We start from the raw sequence: 22,516 nt of genomic DNA on the forward strand, positions 1-22,516 counted from the left end.
AAGAAATCTTCTAAATCTGCGCCTCCTCAGTTGCCACCATTGACAATTTCAACGTCAAAAAAGGACTGTGTTTCCTCTCATGTGGCCACGTCTACCACCTGCACTATGACTTTCTCCTCTCCAAAGCCTACTCTTGTCATGTCTTCAGCTTCATCGCCTACACTGGTTCATGTTCAGAGGAAAGGAAATTTCTCTCAACCTCGAGGAAAATCTAATTATCGAGGAAGAGACAATAAGAAATGAGGTACGCATCCTGCCACCACTTTCTGCCAACCCGAACCAAATTGGAGGAAAAATATCCCAAAATTACTTAAATTGGTCCAAAATTACCACAGACAAATGGGTTCTGGATGTGGTAGCCAGAGGTCACATTTTGGAATTCGTAAAAACTCCCCCAAATTGCCCCCCAAAAGGACCGCCTCCAGCGCACCTTAAAGAGCTGTTCACCCAGATCAACACCATGATTCGGAAGGGAGCAATAGAAAGGGTACCTCATCAGAAAGGAAAAGGCTTCTACTCTTTTTCCTTATTCGCAAGAAGTCGGGAGAATGGCGTCCCATCCTCAACCTGCGTGCCGTAAACAAATTCCTAAAAAAGCTGACATTCTGGATGCTAACACTTCAAGAAATCCTCCAATTTCTTTCGGTGGGAGAGTTTATGGCAACACTCGACCTTCAGGATGCATACTTCCACGTACTGATTTTTCCCAGGCATCGGAACTTTCTGAGGTCCAGAGTGGCTGGCAGGGACTTCCAGTTCAAAGTTCTTCCATTTGGACTGCGTTCAGCCCCCAGAGTGTTTACGAAGATACTGGCCCCGGTGGCTGCCCATCTTCGGTTGCAATCGATACAGATATATCCATATCTGGACGATTGCCTTATCAAGGCCAGTTCTTTCGACATGGCGCAAGATCACATTCAAACAACTCTGTCACTGATGCAAAGCCTGGGTTTCTCAGTAAACTTCGAAAAGTCACACCTCACGCCAGCAACAAGAAAGACTTTCTTGGGAGCGACACTGGACACCAAGCTCGCCCAAGTATTCATCACAAGGGAAAGACGGGAAAAGATTCAACGATTGGCTGCGGCACTGTTATTAAAAAAGTGTGTTTCAGTGCGCATTTTCAAGTCCTTCATCACGATGATTTCTTCCTGCATTCTTCTCACTCCCAACTGTCGTCTTCGGATGAGGCCCTTGCAAGAAGAGCTCAGTCGCCAGTGGATTCAGGTATCGGGATCCTTCGAGGATATCATCCAAATTACGCCTCGAATGCGACAAGCGATACAATGGTGGACCCACCGATCCAACATACAAGTGGGATGCTCTTTCCTCACGGAAGTGCCCAGGTTCATAGTAACGACCGACGCTTCAATGACAGGCTGGGGTCCACACCTCCAAGGCATGACGGTCAGCGGGAAATGGAACCAGATCCAAATGAGATGGCACATAAACAGGCTAGAGTTGCACACCATATTTCTAGCCCTGAAGTCCTTTCAAGTGACTCTAGAAGGTGCCACAGTTTTAATTCGGACAGACAACACTACCTGCATGCATTATCTGAACAAGCAGGGCGGCACAAGATCAGCCCGGTTGTCGCAACAAGCACAAGAGATCTGGAGTTGGGCCCTGACTCACAATATCCATCTGTCAGCGGTCCATGTTCCGGGAATCGCAAATGTGTTAGCAGACTCTCTCAGCAGGTCCAGGGGCTGCACTCACGAGTGGGAACTACATCTACCATCTCTAAACCGCATCTTTCAGATATGGGGGCGTCCGGATCTGGACTTGTTTGCGACACACCAGAACCGGAAATGCCCATACTTTGCAAGCTGGGTTCCCCACAAGGACTCGTGCGGGGATGCCCTTTCGCTGAATTGGAATCAAATATTCGCATACGCTTTTCCACAGATACCTCTGATCCCGAAAGTCATCAGGAAGATGAAGAAGCAGCCATGCCGGTTGATACTGATTGCTCCACGATGGCCCAGGCAATACTGGTTCACCGATCTACTCCTTGTCTCGGAATGCAACCCTATCCAACTTCCACGCATTCCGAATCTTTTCTCCACCCAGCAGGGCAGAGTGTACCATCCGGACCCGAACTCGCTGAAATTGTCAGCTTGGCTCCTCAGCACATGGAATTTGCACACCTAAACATTCCACAAGATTGCCAGGAGGTGCTGGCGAAGGCAAGAGCTCCATCCACGATCAAAACCTACAAACTTAAGTGGAAACGTTTCTGTGCATGGTGCCATTCTAATGGTCTACATCCCATTCATGCAAAACCGGAGCAAATCCTTCCTTTCTTTTTGCATTTGGCCAGATTGGGTTTGGCACATTCTACTCTTAAAGTCTTCCTAGCTGCCATTTCTAGATTTCATCAAGATGAATCAAATTCTTTGTTTTCTGTACGGATCATACAATAATTTTTCAAGGGATTGTTTCATATGTTTCCGCCTGTCCGGAAACCTCCTCCTGCATGGCATCTGAATGTCATACTAACTCAGCTCATGCGTCACCCTTTCGAGCCGATCCTTAAGGTGGACCTGAAATTTCTGACATGGAAAGTATCTTTGTTACTGGCCTTAACATCTGCTAGAAGGGTTAGCGATATTCAGGCATTTACATCTAAAGCGCCTTTCATCCAATTCACCACGGACTCAGTAGTGCTGCGGACTAATCAAACGTACATGCCTAAAGTGCCTTTGGATTTTCATCTGAATGAGCCGGTTGTCCTAAAAACATTCTTTCCATCCCCACAGTCTCCAGCTGAAAGAGCACTACATTCGTTAGACATTAGAAGATGTCTTAAGTTTTACTTATCAAGAACTTCGGCCATCCGCAAGACAGATCAACTGTTTGTGGCTTATGGACGACAGCGCCAGGGCTGTGCAGTTTCGAAGCACACTATTGCTAGATGGGTCTCCTCTACTATTGGACTTTGTCATCAGCAGGCCGGTAGACCCTTACAGGCCTTGCCAAGAGCACATTCTACAAGGGCGGTTAGCTCTTCCACTGCCCTTTTTGCTGGTGTGCCTCTTCGACAGATCTGCAGAGCTGCTACGTGGTCTAGCAGGCACACCTTTACTAGACACTACTGTCTAGATTCAGCAGACGACGCAGATGCTTCGGTTGGAAGAGCAGTGCTGCGCAATCTTTTAAAATAAGGTGAGCCTCTGTTTCCACCTCCTCCTCTATGCTCTTTAGACGTTATTCCAGATGTTGATGATTACTATTATACATGTACACTGTATATATATATATATATATATATATATATATATATATATATATTTGATTCTGACGTCTACGAGCGTTATGCTAGGAGTTCTGCTTACTATTCTGATTCAGGCATGTGAATCTATGAAAGACACCCCTAATACTGGAGAAGAACAATAGTTACTTACCTGTAAACAGGTGGTTCTCCAGTATTGGTGTCTTTCATAGATTCAAATGCAACCCGCCCGCCTCCCCCCAGAGACTCATTCAGGCATTATGGGGTTTCACTCCTGTGCGAGAAAATCTGAGAGCCTGAGCCTCTGGGGAGAACATTCTGGTGGGTGCTGTCGCCTGATTGGCTGCAGTTTGGACTAAGACATAATGACTAGGATAGTCACGATTGTGAAGGTTTTGTCTACTGTAGCTGGTGCTACTTTACTTCCTGGTTGGGTATTTCTGATATTTGCTATATGTATTATGGCATTTTATTACTTTTTTATATACCGTGGGACTCCCACTCCGACGACGGGGAATGATTCAGGCATGTGAATCTATGAAAGACACCAATACTGGAGAACCACCTGTTTACAGGTAAGTAACTATTGTTCTTCTCCTCCTTGAGGTATATATATACAACAGCTTAAAAAAGACCTCTCGGGCGAGATGCAAGCCACCAGAAAAGATGTGGAAGAAATTGGGGCTTGGGTGGATACTCTTGAGACTCAGGGGTCAACACAGGCCGAAGATATCGCACAACTGCAGCAGGGACTGATTTGTCTCAATGATCAACTCCTCGACCTACATGCACACACAGAGGATCTCAAGAAGCGCTCGAGACGGAACAACATACAGATTAAAGGAGTGCCTTGTTGTATCTTATATCTTCCTGCTGCTCAGCTACAATGCATGTGATGTGGAATGTTGGATGAATGGAATGTTAGTGGTTTGTGAGTGTCAGTTGGGGGAGGGCTGAGCAGCAGGACAGCTGCTCCTGATGGGGTTATCATTTCATCTTCATTAATTTACATGGAAGTACCAGCCTCTTTCTGAATACATCATGCCTCATGATGCGGATAAGGGAGATGTAAAGACATACGTCCTTGACGTGTTTGCCCAGATACTAGGAGATGTTTCAGCAAACAAGTTCCATCTTAACAGGACGCATAGAGTGGGTAGAGGTGGTCCAAAGCAACCACAGCCAGTAGATATCTTGACATGTGTCCATAGTTTCCCCCTCAAGGAAAGAATTCTGGGAGAAGCCAGAGCAACCCCCCCAAGTAACATTTAGGGGCAACCACGTTCAGCTCTTTCAAGACTTGGCCGCGTCCACACTTGTCAAGCGGAGGGAGTTCAAACCGGTAACTGCCTTTTTGAGAGCAAAAGAGCCCTTACACATGGGGTCATGCATTTTGGCTAATGCTTCATTGGCAGCATCAATTGCATCATCTACGTTCCCTGACAGAAGCATGTACATTGTTGCAGATTGACACGCATCAAGAAGAGAACACTTGTGCAGGAAAGCATAACGAGCAAGTGGAGGGATACTTGAGGTGGAGAAGAGTCGTTCCTAGGCCGGAGTCTCCAGGCCGCACTCGTAGTCCATTGCATCTAAGAGAAGAGCCCTGTTGGAAAACCTCTCAGAAGATTAGAGATCACAGAGTCCTACCTGAGGTCAAAAGGTTGATGAGGTGTCCGGGTGGTTCAGGGGGAGTAGGGGGCGAGGTCTGAGGGTGATAGTTAGGGGGATAGTTATGTCTCCCGACAACACTTATCCACTGGACTGGGGTCCTACACTTCAGGTACACTTATTGTTTTTTGTTCTTTTGGAGGGAATGTTTCCGGGTGCTATATTTGCTTTTTGATATTGATAACCATACGTGTGAAGACATTGGGACTTTGGTTGGGGAATGGGCAGGGGAGGTGATTGGAGCCTGGAGGTGGGGGGAGACACAAAACCTCATGCTTCTCATGGCCCTTTTATGATGGAAGGGCTGAAAGTGTTGACTTTTAATGTAAAGGAGCTAAAAAACCCAGTGAAGAGAAGGGCCATTGTTTCCTACTTAGAGAAGTCTCAGGCAGATATTTGCCTTCTCCAAGAAACACATTTACTCCCCAGGGATTTGCACAGGTTGAGGTCTAGGGCCTTCCCTCAAGTTTTTTTTCTTCTTTTCCTTGTGAAGTTGCCGGGCTAGCTATACATTTGGCACGTTCCTTCTCAGGGAAAGTGGGAGTGAAGATAGCAGAGATAAAAGGCCGTCTGCTGGGATATCCGGTAAAGGTGGCTGCGCAGATGGTGATGGTGGGCTCGATCTACACTACAAATTAAGGGCAGGAAAAATGTCTACAGGATGCTATAGCAGATATTATGGCCACAAAAGAACAGGGGGTGATCCTTGCGGGAGATTTTAATTTAGTAATGCACAGTGACTGGGATCGCTCAGCACAGACACGCCGGACAGGGACAATATCACCCGAAGGGGCCCAATGGTTACAAGAGTTGAGGGTTGTACGACTTATGGAGGGTCAAACATCCGAGTACGAGAGATTGCACCTTTTACTCTCATGCTAGACTGGACTATTTGCTGGGGATCTGAGTGGCACTATCTGCATGGAGATAGAATCACTGTCTCAGTCCAATCGCTCTGCAATTCTCATGGTGATATCTCTCCTTGGGGTTGGAGGTGGACCCTGTTTCTGGAGAATGAGGGAGAATTTGGTTAGCAGGAAAGAAGTTGTGGAGCAGATCAGAAGGGCTATTGAAACTTACATGCAGATTAATTATAACTCGGAGGGGAAACCAGCTATAATCTGGAAAGCATTGAAACCTGTCATACGGGGGGGGGGGGGGGGGGGGGAGTTTATTAGCATTTCAGCAGGAGATAATAAGATATGACGGGAAAGATGTGTACACCTCCTATGGCAAGTAAGATAGTTTGAGTGGGTTCACCACTATACGGGGTTGCCTAGAGTTTGGAGACAGTTAGAAGAAGCCCGAAAACAGCTAGCAGGACTTGAATTGGATCATGCAGAATATGCCCTGCTACTCCTTAAGCATTCCTTTTACGTTGGGGACAACAAGTGTGGTAGGTTACTAGCAAATAAACTTAAGGGCCTCCGCCAATCACATGCAATTACAGCACTAAGAAAGGAGGACGGCACTTTTCTGACAGGGGATAAACAAATGGCAGAGAAGTTTAGACTGAACTGCACAGTTCTCTATAGCCTCCCAGGACTGCCCGGCCTCTGATATTGAACACTATTTGGTTGGTGCTAACACTTAGACTCAATCGAAACAGCAAACTGAGACATTTGACGCACCCATAGGAATAAAAGTTATATCAGCGATATCCCGATTAAAATCACACCGGTCCCCAGGGCCGTATGGCTTTCCGGCGACCTTTTATGAAACTTCCTGTAAAGAATTGTCTCCAATCCTAACCAAAGTTTTTAACTCAATTGAGGGCCCGGACACTCTGCCACCATCGATGGCTGAATAATCCATTACGGTTATTACTAAACCTGGGAGAGACTCGCACCAATGTGGTCTTATAGACCTATCTCACTCCTGAATGTTGACTGGAAGCTGCTAACCGGGGTGCTGATGCCAGGATTAGTTGTCAGATCAAGCGGGGTTTTTCCGTCCAGGCAGTGTGCATACAATACAAACTGTTAAGCTATGTTATAAAGTAGTGCTCTACTCCACTAGCACGTGTACATATTACTTTGTGTGCTGTCCTGGATGCAGCATGTGCCCACATTTATTAATGTATAGTAGCTTTCAAGAACTGGACCCATGATCTCCTCTTTCTCTTTCTCCTCATACCTACAAATGACTAAGAGTGGCAGGCCTGCAACACATTGCCCAGTCACTATGGACCTTCCAGCACTCCACGCAGCCATCACCCAGAGTCCTCCTGTGAGGGAAGATCAGGTGGGAAATGCCATTGATCTGCATGGGCAGCTCTGTGCAACTCTCCTGGATGTAGTCCCACCACCTGTGGTAGCATAGTAGGCAATACCAAGAGAATGAGGGTGGTGCATCATGAGAATCCTACTTCGTGCATTATGCTACCCTGACATAAGGTGGCCATTCATCTCTACAGGTGGGCATTGTGGGATAAGATGCATGTCCCTAACATTGGGTGACTACCACTTGTATACAATAGCCATCCCTAGCATTTGATAGTGATACATGATTATGCGAGTCCGGTTCTGTCCATGTGGGACTTTGACTTCTGAGTACTTGATGAAAATGACAAGCTAGTATTTAGGGCTCAAAAAGTAAACTTTCTTACAAAAATACGTTTTTAATTGAAAGAATTGAGTTCATTTGCCCACAGTGAAAAATTGTATGTTTTCTCAATCTGCTGATAGGTGACAAAACTATTGTTTTAACATAGCCTTATAATGCTGGCAGTTTAGTGATGTTTCCTACTAAATTAAGGGACTGTATTTGCTGACGTTATTTCCTTGGTGCCAAAGGACTCTTTATTAAGCTTTTTATTGTATTAATATTATCACTGCAAAGTGTGGGAATATGTTCTACAAATGCACATAACATATCTGCTGTCAGAGTCCTGATGCTGTAGGATTGTTTTAATCTCACAAATATGCCTCCTACATGCACCTCTGAGATGTGTAATATGAATGATAGCACTAGTGTATGAGCTTGTAAAATCTGTATAACTTGAGGAACCACTGAGGTTAAGTAGATTTGCATTCAAAACAAGAGACTGAAAATCGATTTGGAAGGCAGAAAATGAAAAATAGAAGACAGTAAAATAAGTGAAGCAAGCATACATCCTGGAAAAGTATAGGATGTGGAGAGAAACTTTATGCTGAGGTCATTTGAACTACCTCTACAGTCCATGCATTTTTTGCAGTTTCTGAAGAAATTCGACTGAAAACGGCACCATTTTGACCCCATTTTTAATCAAATTTGCTTGGTGAGTGAATCTCCAATTACCTTTTTGCCCCCAAACACTGCTCTGGAGGGGTCAGCCTGAGGATACTTCTTTGTGCTGATTCCTTTCTTGAATATCCTCCCATTGTCAGACTGGATTTAGAAACTTGAAATCACTCTCTTGCGCTAACCGTTTCGGAGAAAAACTAGAGATATCATGTTACAGAGCAATGTAAGGCTCCTCCATGGCTCACTGACATCACTTTCCTTTTTCAGAGCCCTTTCCACACCTTTTGACATAGATCCAGAATTGCTCTCCTCAGAACTTCTTCCACACAGAATTGTTTTCCAGCAGTGTTGACAAGGATGTCTCCTCAAAAAATATCAGGATTTAAGAGGCACCATTCCTGCAGCAGACAGATTTCGATTCAACACCCTCATATCTCTGGTTGCTGGAAACCAAATTTGACTCCAAGTCATGTGAGATGTGTGGCAACATGGATGCCAAGGTCATCAAGGAATGAAAACTGAAGCTCTTCATTGAAGCAGCACTGTTCCAGATCCAAGTCTTTTGCCAACACCTGTTTTGGCCCGCTGTCAAACAGTAAGTGCTTAAAGCAGGAGGCCTGTAAAGGAAAGGTGAATTCTTCAAATAATAAGCACAAGAAAATCACAGGAAGGTTACTTTGACCTTTCAGTGTCACTCCTACTCAAGACGTAGGTCCTCCAGTCAGCAGCTTTCTTCCCCCTCCCTGGTCTCGATGTCTGACTTAGTTGCGATCCCATTGGTTTGTAGTCCGGCTCAAGCTTCGCCTTTGGACCTGGAGGCTGCTGCTCTACTTAAGGAGTTCCCAGCTCATGGAGCTGCCACAACACAGGTCGGAGGCTTCCCCAAGGTGATACTAGCTCTTTTCCACTTCATTCTGGCTTCCTCTGGTGTCCCAAGAAGCGCAGGGGACCCTCATGAGCACCTTTATGTTTGGTCAACCCCACTCCAGACCTCTGTCAGCTTTTCAGTCACAGCTGATCTTTTATCTTCGCCAAAGGACTTGCTAGTTGCGCCAGTTCCATCCTCTGTCATTAGCAGTGCCTTGGGATCTATTCCAGGTTGTAGCAAACTTTCCAAAAACTAACGCCATTCTAGTCCAATCCAGACGTTAAGTCTGGCAGGTGATACAGTCTCCTTACACACTTTTGCCTAGTAGTGAATAGTTTTGGCAGACTTGGGCAGCTGTTTGGTTGGGTCCAGACTCCATTCAAATGCCTAGCATCGCTCATCTCCGTGGGGGTGATGGCGATGGCAGTGTGCCTGGCCATTTCTCCCTCCCATTTGGGCAGATTTTGTTGACTACCTGACTCTGCAGAACATCAGTGAATTGATCCCTCACGGTTGGTGAATCTAGATCCCTGTCCTTCAGGCTTCACTTTAGGCAGTTACCTCCTTCTCTTGTAGATTGTTACCCTACGTAGATCTTGGGCTGCAATTACCTGTAAAAGATAACAAAGCCAAACTCCTCCCATATCTTTTACAGCCTGCCTTCCCATCAAGTAGGAGTTAATCAATCCCAATCTTGGTCGTATGGGACAAACCAATCTCTGCTCTCGCAGTTGGCCGTCAAGTTGTCTGCGCCATTGCCCATCTCCTGGGGACCCAAAATTCTTGACGACTCATCCCTACCCCGGGAGTCTTGTGCCGGCTTCTCATTCTCCAAGCAGAATTCAGACTTATTCCTCTGGATCCTCCAGATAGGGAGTGAAAGAGGATTGAGGTGACGAGGCATCTTGGTCATTATTCCCACTTCTTGTGGGAAGTGGTGGAAATGGTCATTCAGAATTTTCTAGATCACCCTTGCTGTCATTTTGTGGAGATGTGTGCGCTGGGTAGGACCCAAATAAACACACACAAAATCCAACAAAACATGTAAAAAAGGAAGAAGCACTGATGCCAGTCAGCCAGGCGGTGCTTTGAAAGGCTTCTTACTGTCATATCCAAGGTGAATCTCGGATCAAAGTCAAAGGTGAGGCGCCACCTATCTGTGCAGGAGATCTATTTCAAGTCTGATAACAAACCTGATTAAAGAGGTGAGGGATCTGCATGTATAGTATCCAGCCAATGAGATTGTTACAGAAGGTAAATAACTTAATAATTTTTTGAGTGCTCCATCAGAACTGCCGGGCTAACTTATGTGGCTTATTAGACAGTTTATTTGAACATGTGCTGTAAAATACTTGGGTTTAACTTTGTTTTCCAAAATTTTCTTTCAGGCAAATCTCTCAAACCCCATGGAGCGTGGCTGATAGCGACGCACTTGCTACTCACTCTCATTAGATGATTTTTGGGCCTAGAATTAACAAAAAAAGAATAAAGTGCTCATACGAGTTTCTTTTGCTGACCTGATTAAATCAGGCTAGGTTATTAAAGTGAATCTTTTTTCAGATCTCGCCAAGGCAGCGCAAGTGCTTTCTCTTTGAGACATGCTGTATAGACTCCGGCGGCTTCGAGCACAGCTGTAGTTTTTTTATTCGTTCCTTGGTGTGCCGTTTGGAAATCCTCGGTTTTCATTGGTGCATTGGTTTTATTTGTCCCTCCTTTTGGTGTTTTGTTCCCTCCCATTGCGACTGGCTCTAATACATATCGTTTTCCCTTTCTGTCTATTTCTGTTACGTTCGGCGTGCTATTTTTTTTGTCTGTCTGCTCATTGAATTTTACGTTTTTGGACGTTTGGATTTAAACATACTCAGCTGATGGCATTTTCATTTTCCAATAGCATACCAACGTGTTTTCACTAGAGGAGCTTCTCCCCCCCCCCACCCCCCCATCATCCCAGCAAGGCTTACCCGTGTTCACGTATTTGTAATTTACGTGCTTTTTTAAAAGTAGTATTTTACACAGTGCGTGGTCCACCCCAAAGTATCGTAGCGCCTTACAGGAGCGCCAGTTGCATTACACACACATATTTATCCAGAAACTTAGGGTATTCATCCTCCTGCTGATACTCTTTAACTGCTCTAGCCCTAGCAGCAACGTTGGCTGTTCTATCCCTTACGCTAAGTCCACTTCCCTTGAGATCCGCATTTAAAATAGCTGGCACTCATTTGGAACGCACAAATATTATGTGCTCCAAAGCAGCATCAGCCATCTTTTTATATTGCTGCAGCCTAGTTGCATTTTGATATAGTTCGGACTCGCCCAGACCCAAAGCTATTGAACCGCTTTATATGACCACGGGTCACAATACACAAGTTCACATTGTTTTTTTGTCGAGTGAAGTGTGCATGTCAAAAGAAGCACAACACGGCCAGCTCTTTCCTAAGCTCCTCTGGGTTAAAGGGTGCTAGAAGCAAACAGTTGTGTGCTGTACTTGTCTTAAGTCCGTTTTCTGTTGATACGTACGTGATGATGGCCGTTTCTACCATTAGGCAAGACTAGGCGGCCGCCTAGGGCGGCTAAAAGGCTAGGGCGGCAAAAGGGGAATTATTTTTTTTATTTGAACCTACAAAAGTAAAGCTAGGCAGCCGCCTAGTCTTGCTTAACCCGTTGCATGCTCATGACGGAGCCGCTCCGTCATGAGCCGCGGTTGCGCTGTGCTCATGACGGAACGGTTCCGTCATGGCTCTGCCGCCAAGCCTGCGCGGCGCGTTCTATTGAGCGGGCGGGGCCATGACGGAACCGCGGCCCTTCCCCCCCAGTGCTGCGGCGGAATTGCCACTGCAGCGATGGAGTTAATGGTAGAAACGGCTCTGTCCCCAGATGATACAAGAAGGTGGCAGGGGATGGGGTAATACAATGCTGAAGCCGGTTTGCAGGGCCACGTGCGGCCATATCGGGCTCACCAGCGGCACCTGATGCAGCCGGCTCCCGTCTTTTTGTGTCTGGGAGCCATCCACACCCCCTTCCAGGCGTTAGGCACTTCTGAATAGGGCAGAGGCACTGTATAAAGAAAGGAGCTCTGCAGTTCCCTGTCGGCGCTCTGCCCGCTGACAACTCACACGGGCAACCTCCCTGTTTCTCCACTGCAGCACAGGCCCTGCCTTAGCCTCACCTATCCTTCGTTTTCAAGCAACTGGGGCATCAGCCCACCAATAGCCCAGATGCCTCCTCTGGGCACTCAGCGCAAGCATCTCTCTGCTGGGCACTCCAGCCTGCCTCCGAGTAACGCTGACCCCCGATAGCACAGTGTAGCACCAGACTGTACCTGCGGCCCAGTGTCAAGACCGTCCGCCAGCTGCTGCAGAGGGCAGGGGCTCTTCCCTAAATGCAGGCGAGGTGCAGGGGTGTAATGCCACACTCTGCAGGAACTTTGCTCAACCAGGGCCGCCGGATTGATCCGATAAACAGGCATTAATGTGGCACGTCTATTCTGCCATATTAGTTGATGACGCCACCTTCACATGTTTGTTGATATTTAAACCATAAAAGGAGTCTAGATAAATCCTTGTTAGGCATCGGGTATAAGAAAAACAGGCTCTAGTTTCTTGTAGGCAAATTTTTCAGAGTAAGCACAAACTCTTCAGAAAATTCAAGGACTGCATGTGTTTGATGTGGGTAATTATTTTGTGGCTATATACATATGGTGAAAGTACATGCAAAGGAGGGCTGAATGTGCAGTTGATTAATTACAAAACGGCTGGATTTATGGTGTGTTGGGTGAGGGTAGAAGGCAGGGCTCGAGTCGAGAGTAGATCGTCCGGTCCAGGTTTTTAACAGGACTACAAATCCCTGAGTGTAAAGCGAAAACTTGGACTGGACGATCTACTCTGGCACGGAAAGCTCAGAACTCTGAATAATTCCGCCAGAAATGAACATTTTTGTTAATTTTAGCCAGCACCTCTTTCAATATTACTAAACAAATTAGAATTGATAATAAAATAGAAGAGAAATACATTAGTTCAGTCCGTTATAAAACAAAAAAAATCTATATATACACTAAAATGTAAACGCTCTATGGTGTATAGGCCATGCACGCTGCTGACTACCACTACCTAATGCGTCAGAAGAGGAAGTATGCTTTAGCACGCTTAATTGATGAATTAAAAAAAAAGTACTGGTGGTACAACATATCTCACAAACACGCACATTCTGTCACTGAGAGAGAGGTGCTGAGGGAGTGCTATCCATGGAGAGGCATTGCGGACTGGCAATGTTTGAATGATAGTGGAGGGCACTGAGGACTGGCACGGAGGATTGGTACTCAGACTGTCTTGAGGATTGGTACTCACAGAGGGGCACTGTGGACAGGTTTAGAGCAAGGTGTACCGAAGACTGGCACTGAGGACTGCTACTAACAGAGGAGCACTAAGGACTGTCACTGGAGAGGGATTATGCAGACTGGCACTGAGCGAAGGGCACGGAGGACTGGTACTCACCGAGGGTCTCTCAGGACTGATACGGACCAATTCAGCATTGAAGACTGTGTTGAGTGAGGGGTACTGAGGGCATATACTAACCAAGTGACCCTGAAGTCTGGGTTCACTGAGGGGTACTGAGGGCAGGTACTGACAAAGTGAGCCCTGAAGACTGTATTCCCTAAGGGGTACTGAGGGCAGGTACTGACGGAGTGAGCATTGAAGACTCTGCTCACTGAGCGGTACTGATGAAGTAAGCCCTGAAGACTGGGTTCACTGAGGGCAGGTACTGACGGAGTGAGAATTGAAGACTGGATTCACTGAGGGGTACGAAGGGCAGGTACTAACTGAGTGAGCCCTGAAGACTGGGTTCACTGAGGGGTACTGAGGGCAGGTACTGACGGAGTGAGCCCCGACTACTGTGTTCACTGAGGGGTACTGAGGGCAGGTACTGATGGAGTGAGCCCTGACTACTGCATTCACTGAGGGGTACTGACTGTGACTTTGAAAACTGTGTTCATCGAGGGGTACTGAGGACAGGTACTGGGTGAGTGAGAAATGCAAGTTACTATTTTTTTTGTTTCTGGTTTTGAAAACGAGGTGCACTTGACGCCTCAGTGGTATTTAAACACAAGGCTCTAATGGGCATCTGTGTACATAGTTCTGTGAGTGTATGGCTACCATAACGGTCTGGCTTGGTCCTTTCATTTAGGTGGTTTTCAGGACTGACTGTTGTGATCGTGTTTCCAGATAGTAAATGAGAGTAACATAGAAGTGTGGGTATGAAGAAAAGACTAAAAGTCAATGATTTTCACATGAGAAATAAACGCGTGCTCTGTAAGTACTTTCAGCACCACCAAATATTTATACGAAATGGTTACAGATGAAAAGAAGAGTAGCTTAGAAACCCCTGACCTTTGCTTCTGTAATTTCCATGACCAAATCAGGGCACACCTCCTTTCACCGCTGTTCTGCGGGCCCCTGGAAAGCTTTTGTGGTGAAATCTGTTAAATGGATTATAAACTGATGCTCCGTTTCATCGGCGTCCCACGCCAGAATGGGGCATCTTGGTCCAGGGGCGAATAGAAAGTCACCCTGGGCAGCTGACTGCCATGAACTTTGAGACGGAGTGTTGCTTGTTTCTTATCTGCATGCTCAAAACATGTATATGTGCAAAATTGTGTCAATCCTTGAAAAAATGCCTGAACCACAGACCGATTAGGCAAAGGCAACACAAGCACCTGTATGTTAATCTACCAGGATGCCTTGGACTCTGTCATCTGCTTTCTTCTCTCTCCCCCCATCCATGCCCCGATTTCTTTGATATCCCCTTGCCCCCCCTCCCTCCCCCCCCCCACACACACACACACACAACAGGCAAAAGTCCAGTTAGTCACTCTCTTGCTTGATACAGTTAAGTTAATGTGATTTTGCACTGTGATTAAATCCTCTTGTAGTTGTACGGATTACATTTTTACATAGTCATAAAATTGTCTTCGCTATATAGAACGTCAAATAAATAATAACGTCATTCAAACTGAGAACTCTCAATGAGCGCTTTACAGCCTTGTCACCGGAATGAAGTGCTGTCTGAATGTTACATCTCAGTAGATATGGTAGCATCCAGGATAATATGCTGCTTAGCTAAATACTTATAAGGTCCCAAAGGTGAGACCTATTGGCTATGCCAATGCTTTTTATTTTTATCTTCTCCATCTTACGTTCTCCTTAGCATACGGTACGAATTGCTAAAGCACCAATAGTAAAAAAAATATCTAAAAAAATTAATTATATCAGTAAATTAAAGTATGTTTTTTAAAAACAAAAAATGGGTTGTTTTAAACATCATGAATTGAAAAGGTCCAGGATTGTAAAACATGCAAGTATAAATTATGGACCCTACGACTTTTTTAGACATTGTTAAATAAATGTTGACTTTGGTCAGGCACACTGCGCTCCCGAGTAAAATGTGTGCTGTTTTCCAAGTGTTTTTGTTGCCATACAAGGTCACTAAAAACAAGGTCGATGTGCTTTGGGCAGCAAATAGGGAGATAAGATTGTGATTTCGAACATTTCTTTTTGCTAAGAGCGCTTTCTCAGCAATGTATGCTCAGATGCCGGTGACTCTCGGATGTGCGAGTGGAATAACTGGGGAACTGCAGCTTTATTTCTATTGTATTTTTATTTGATATAAATGACATTTCAGTGTGTGTGTGTGTATGTGTGTGTATGTATATATATATATATATATATATATATAACCAATATGGTTGCCTGTCTCTCCTGTGCTTATTGATGATGGGAATAAGTGTTTGGACTAATAGTAATTCCGATTAGCAAAAGCTGACGAAACAAACGTGTGGCCATTAGATAGGATAGTAGACACAACTTGGAAAGCTCACAAAAAGAAAAGCGTAATTATCTTTATGATCCTTAATTTGTATGTGAGATAATTGGAAAAGTATAAAATGTGCCTTTGTTCAATTCTTTCAGGCACCACTTCCCTATCGAACCTCATGATCTCCGAGGCATACAACATTCAATTAACATTGGTTGGCCGCACTTTGTAGGTGTTCAGGTTTTAGCAAATGGATCAGTCCAATATTTCTCAGCCAAATGTAGTAGAATAACATTTCTTTCTTCATGATCATGGTAGTGTTAACACTCAAATGCCACCAAAACTGAGGTAGCTAATACCCTCCGTCTGGCAGGGTTCTGTGAACCATGAGCATCTGCATTCTTATCTTCAGTAAAATGTTAATAAACTGCTTTGAGAAGCAAGCAAAATCTTCATTATTTGGCAAAACTAGGGGACCCGCATTGCTTCACTGTTTAAAGTCTCACTTCATGTTTACCACCGCAGCAAAGTCAATAAGGCAAAAAAACACCGAGGCCACTATGCACATTTCAGCAAATCCTCAAGTATGCTTGTTGCAATGAAGGTTGTAGTGAGGCTGTTTGCTCTCTAAATAGCCAGATATCTGTGTCTTTGTGTTGTATTATCCAGCATACCTACCTAGACAAAGTGGCTCCGAGGTCGAGAGGCTGATTGCAGCCTAAGCACAGGTGTTGCTACCTTTTACTCCTGCAGCTCATTGCCAGGGCTGGTTTCGCTGGTTTCGATTCCCAGTCCGGCGTTGTTCATCTGGGGAACCCTGTAGCAACTTCCAAATAATTACTAGCTATCGTACTGTACCGGCCAGTCGTTCTTGCCCTCCAAATCAGGCTTCTGACTATAATGGAAAAGTTTTAAAAGTAATTCTGCGGACTACCAAAAGGAGCTGAGATGCTACACAGGTACCAATTTCAGTACCAAAAATAAAAGCCATGCTATTTTGAAACCGACTCCAGGAGGTTCTACAAGACTTTTTTTCTGTGCCTTGTGCCACTGGAGTCAATGTTGATGGGATTTGGCACATTAGGAGTATGCAAATAACATCTGGCGCCGAGATGCTCCTTGGAGCGATTGTTAGCGCGTTATAAATGGGCCATTACATTACATTACATCTATTTCTACCTGACAGTGTCATGTCCATCAAAATATTGAAATCCTAAAAACATTGCAGGAGTATTTAATAAACTTTATGTACTTCTTTTCTCTGGAACTTTACCATGCTAAAATCACCTTCAGTTTTCCAAATATTCTTCACCACCTTTCCTAAGTAGCCTTTTGCTTCTCACCTTCATTCATCGACCATGCTAACTCCCTAGACTTTACCATTGAGTGCTGGCACATACCTTTAGACTCATCACATCATTAGCACCTCTGAAATGCCATATTTCACACAGGCACTGAATTGGTCAGAGGTAGAAATATAATCAAATTACACCCGTTCAGAAAGGTCTTAATGGGTTATCTCATGAAGCTAGTATCAACTTAAAAATACAGTGCATGTAAAGCAAAGACATCCATTCAAGACTACCCTCCTTGCGAAATCAAACCAAACTCCACATTTCAGGAGAAACCATGAAACAAGAAGCATGGACAATGGCAATAGGTCTGGCTTATGAATGCACTGTCAAGCCAATCATGAAAAATCCATGTTCGATAATGACTACCTCCTCCCATCTGGGATGCTGCCAGAGAAAAACACCATAAATTATCTAGTTATCCAATAGACTTTATTAGCATTACAATAGCATGTGGGGGCCCCTTAAAGGTCAAGCTCAGGCAGCTGGATAAATAAAATGTTCGCAGATCAGTGTTGGGCAAACACATTTGTCTGGAGGCACACAGCTTCTGCCTAACTATAACATGTACTTCTGGCTTCCAACATGTGGGCAGAGCAAAAGCCCTCTCTTGGTGGTTCTCACATTGTCTGGTGACAGCTGCACTATTAAGTCAGGCCATAATAAACAGATTGTATATTGCTCGAAAGCTAAAATATGTACAACTCTAAATTAAGCCTTCTCCTACCTAGCACCCCCTTACTTTTCCACTTTTCAGATTCTCAGAACAAGAAAGCTAATGCCTGTTAATGTATTACTTGCTTGTTACCTGTGAAGTACTCCATTGTTCCTGTAGCTGGAACAATGCAGATAAAAAGAAATGCGGATACATAAATGCATAATTTCAGTGGAATCCCGGGATCCCCCCCCCTCTTGCAAGCCCTGCAGACCAGGCTGATTGAAATACCTTTTTATATCCATGAGGACATAAGACATCTAAATGAGCATCAGAGGGTGGCCGAAAAGTCCTCAGCCCACAGTGGCCAGATTTGTTGAGGATTTGTTTCTCTAGTTAGTGATCCTTGAAGCAGAGGGCGTGCAAGACTGCCACTATATTGGATAGGCCTATCTGCCATTGTCTTGGATAACTTGCTGTAACTGGCAGTTACTTCTAAGCCTTTTGGTTATGTTGTTGCAATAATTCCTCTGTGCTATTAATACTTTGAGCATCTAAAATATTATCCATCCATATTCTCATTCTGCACCAGATATTGTCTTTAGCTAAACGTGTTTATCAAAGTGTTCTTGCTAATAGCACTATTGGAACTTTATCCCTTTTGACTTTTGTTGAACTCTTGGGTTGCACGTCAAAATAAATCTGCCACTCCAATAGCAATTCTTCTCTTAGTTCCTTAACTAGACTTGCCATTTTACGATGTTCTTTTCCCGTTCGAAGATGAAAACTTTTCTGCCTCTGATTTGATGGCAGTATTCTGCTGGAAATGCACTGGGACTGCAACAGGGCCTTCAGGATGGACACGTCAACTGGGTGGATCACTCCGCCTTCAACAGCAGCCTAAGACACTGCTTCCTGTTAATGTCTCCATGTTTCTACTGTCCAGGATGTGTGAGAAGGCACGTGACCTGCTGTTAAATTTGGTTGAGGGAAGATTAAGGATGTTTCCTTAACATCCCTAGTTTGGACCTGCTGGAAAGAAAACGAGACATGATTTCTTTAGATGACGATATTTTTAGAGGTTTTACATTTTGCTTATAACCTTGCAAATCCTTCTCGTGGTACCTATCCGCTTTCCCTGAAATTGTTCTTTTATCTTGCCATGATTCCCAATCCATGTTCTATATGTAAGAAGATTAGTTTAAATATGATGGAGAGTATCTTGCTTTCAGATGAAGTGTCCTCTGTTTTCCCCACATCACCCTCTACCTGTATTACACACCTTAAAAAGTGTAGCTTTGTTTATAGGTGGGTTTTAGAAAATTTCTACGGGTTGATGTGACTTAAGTTATGTGACTTGTGTGACCTTACTTATTGATATTTATTGGTATGCATCTTTTTTTGTTTCAGGTGCACATCCGCGTTGCTTCGCCACCAATACGATTTCCTTGTTACATGGGTATAAATATTCCAACTAAAGAAGAGCTGATTGCCAATAAGCCTGAATTTGAGGACTTAGCTGGTTATATAGGTAAATGGTGTATGCTTTTATTTCTTTGCTTGAAGGTAAATCCTAGTGATAAATTGTAACACTGGTAACGTTGTATATACTTCTTGTTAAAATAGCATCTTTTAAAATGTGCAATTTTTATAGCATTGCATGTTGGCATGATATGTGGTCATTCTTGCTGCATAACGTTCGTTGGGTGGTGTCTAGATCATTTATTGTTTGTGGTATTGGAGATTTGCTTTTATATGACTTACCTATGACTATATAACCCAGTAGAAAGATTAATGCCAACAAAAGGACATTTTACCTGAAAATGTTATCAATACCTTTCTTTCAGGGTTGTCACATGTGAGGGACGTAGAGATGGGGACAAAATAGTGAAATGTCAACACCTAAAATAAATCCCAACTGCAAATGTTCTTAATAATTTTATTTCACAAGAGTTGCAAAATTTGCAGAGAATGGAAAAGGGCTGAGGAGACAATAACCTTACTCTTTATATTGTCTTCCATATTATGTAAAACCTGCATGAAATGGGCATTTACTATATTTACTGGCAAGTAGTGTGCATACCATTGAGCCTCTCCTTGGTGAATACAGTTCTTTATCTTCAACCTGTCTCCCAGCAGCCTTGTCATTGTAGGCTGAAGTGAAGAGATATGTCACAACTTATTTGCCTGGCTCTCTTGTAGAGGGCACCACTTTTTGGCAGATCAGGAATGCTACTCCAATTATAAGCCTGTACCTTGATAAGAGATTGTTAGATCACCAACGTTCAACTACTTACTAAGAGCCATCTCAGACTAATGGCTCGTATTAAAAATACTGACCCTTTTGTCTAAAAGTCACTTACTTTTACCAGTGGTACTTGTCACTTACAGTAAATGCAGCCTTGAAAGAGCCATGGCATGCGAAACATGTGGCAGTTGTTGCAAAAAAATAAGACTCATGATAGAAAAGAATATCGTCTTGTAGAACCCTATTCTTTTCAAACTCCAAGGTTCGGTTTTAGGTTAAAATTTTAAGTTTATTGGGATGTTTGTCCTTCATACAAATACGAGTCCTTGCCTCATTTCAAGTCCCACACCCACAGTTACATCAAGAAAGTGCATACTCATAAGATCATCCGTTACAAGAGGGTGAGACATTGCACCATATTTTAAAAATAAAGGTATTCAAAATTTCCATCGCTTGGGATAAAAAAAGGACCATCAATTAATACATGAGTAATAGTACATTTCCTTTGCAAAGTGCATAAACAATATCTCTTATTTTCCCAACCAGATACATAATGGCTGCGAGAGTATTACGGCCTATTCTAATTTTTAAAGTTTCCATTCGAAGTGAGGGATCTGAAAAGTGATAGAGCTAAGGATATATATGCAGGCTGCCCAGACAAGAAGACACTGTCATTTGGAATGAGAATCTCTGAGATACATGCTCCTTATCTTTCTGGGGAGGACAAATCCAAGTTGCTTCCCACAGTAACTTCTGTCTTGCTTCGCCTTTCAGATAATACAGAATCTCCCACACAATGGCTCAAACTACGGCGAAGCAGGAGACAAACACAAAACAACACCTTTTAGAAAAGGGTTTTATTTTACAAAGTGCAAAGACTCTTTTTAGAATAAGGGTTGCGGTTTTATTTTACACAGTGCTCTCTAATAGAAAAGGCTTTCCCAGATGCCAAATGCAGAAATTCAAATATGCATATAGATTCGTATTTATATGCAAGCAATAACAACACACTAGGTACATGCAACAGTTAAATGCATGAATAATACTGATGAATAAACAAGCATCAAATAATGCGATACGACTCAAGCAAATATAATTGGACATCCTGCAAGAGATCAGAAAAAGATATACACTGAATCACAAAGAAAACACCTCAAATGATCCATGCCACTGGCCACACATCACCTGGCGCAAATAAAGCATCTTAGCCCACTCCTGACCGGGGGATTAACAGCCGGGGATAAAAGCCTCCGCAACCAGGGTTCTGCTGTATCGAAGTAGACGCGTTCGTCCCCATTCGGATTCCAAAATCCTAGTTTCTAAGTCAACAACCCTCCGCTTTATAATCTCAAAATAACACTAAACGGTTTGAGAGGGTTCCTCCCTGCGCCAAAGGAATCTTACCAGGACTAGCCAGCTTCCAAGCTAGCATCCCATGGCAGAAAGTAGTTCCCACGTCTCATCTAGAATCTCGCATGTTCCAGCCTTTTCTTGACGAAGCTTACAAAAGCCTTCCAGGGTACATTAAGCAATCTCTCGCGAAACAATCCTTGAACGTGATTAACCCAAACAACTTGCAAGTGTGGCTGTGTACGCAGATGAAGCTCCAGCTAGGCAGTCAGAATTCAGGATGACATGGAGCCATGTCAAACCCAATAGTAAGAACTTCATAATACTTGTCAATGTACAACACAATGCACATTTGTGCACCACTGCTTATAGCTTCACATACTTCATCTCTCAATGTACAACACAGTGCAACTGTGTGCACCAGTACCTATAGCATCACATACTTCATCGCTCAATGTACACCACAGTGCACATTTGTGCACCACTGCTTATACCACTGGGCTTCGAGACCAAAAAGTACATTCCACACACCTCCCTCTCATTTTTTCAAAATGCACATCCCGCACGTTCTGTTCTTGGCAAGGCTATTCTACTCCCTGACAACTCCCACTGAAAGATTACAAGAAATAAACCTTTAAGACAAGCAAGGCATATGCTGGACTCATACATTCAGGCTAGGATAAAACAACACCCCAAACTCCATTAAAAAATTGGTAGTCAAAGGGCATCACAGGGTGTCAGGCCACAAGAGTGCCTTAGTACTACAACTTCGTATGTGGGAAGGGCTCCCATCTGGCAAAAATCTCTGCAGATAACATATGATCTCTGAGATTGAGCAGTCTCCTTTATCGCCACCATCCCCGCCATCTGTCCAGTCCGCAGCTGGGCCTGCAGATACATCTGGTTCTCCTGGGTCACTGGCCGATATCCTCTTAAGTATGAGAGATGATATCAATAGGAGGTTCACGGTTTCAGAGGCCAACCAGGCAGCTATACAGGCCTCCTGCGAGGTGCTTGCTCAAAAAGTGGAGGAGGTCTCGAAAAGAACGGACGTACTTGAGGCAGAATTACCAAAAATTAAGGATGCTTTGAATATGTCTGTGGC

General features: G+C 44.1%; 1 protein-coding gene across 1 annotated transcript in view; it reads left to right on the forward strand.

Moving 5' to 3' along the window:
- Positions 1-22,516, forward strand: part of PPAT (phosphoribosyl pyrophosphate amidotransferase) — a 335,241-nt gene that overhangs the window by 292,687 nt on the left and 20,038 nt on the right. Inside the window, exon 10 of the mRNA XM_086962610.1 lies at positions 19,224-19,344. Within this exon, the coding sequence (XP_086818736.1) occupies positions 19,224-19,344 (121 nt within the window). The remainder of the gene's footprint in view (positions 1-19,223; positions 19,345-22,516) is intronic.

This window comes from Lissotriton vulgaris, chromosome 3_1 (genome assembly GCF_964263255.1).
Source record: "Lissotriton vulgaris chromosome 3_1, aLisVul1.2, whole genome shotgun sequence".
NCBI classification, from domain to species: domain Eukaryota; kingdom Metazoa; phylum Chordata; class Amphibia; order Caudata; family Salamandridae; genus Lissotriton; species Lissotriton vulgaris.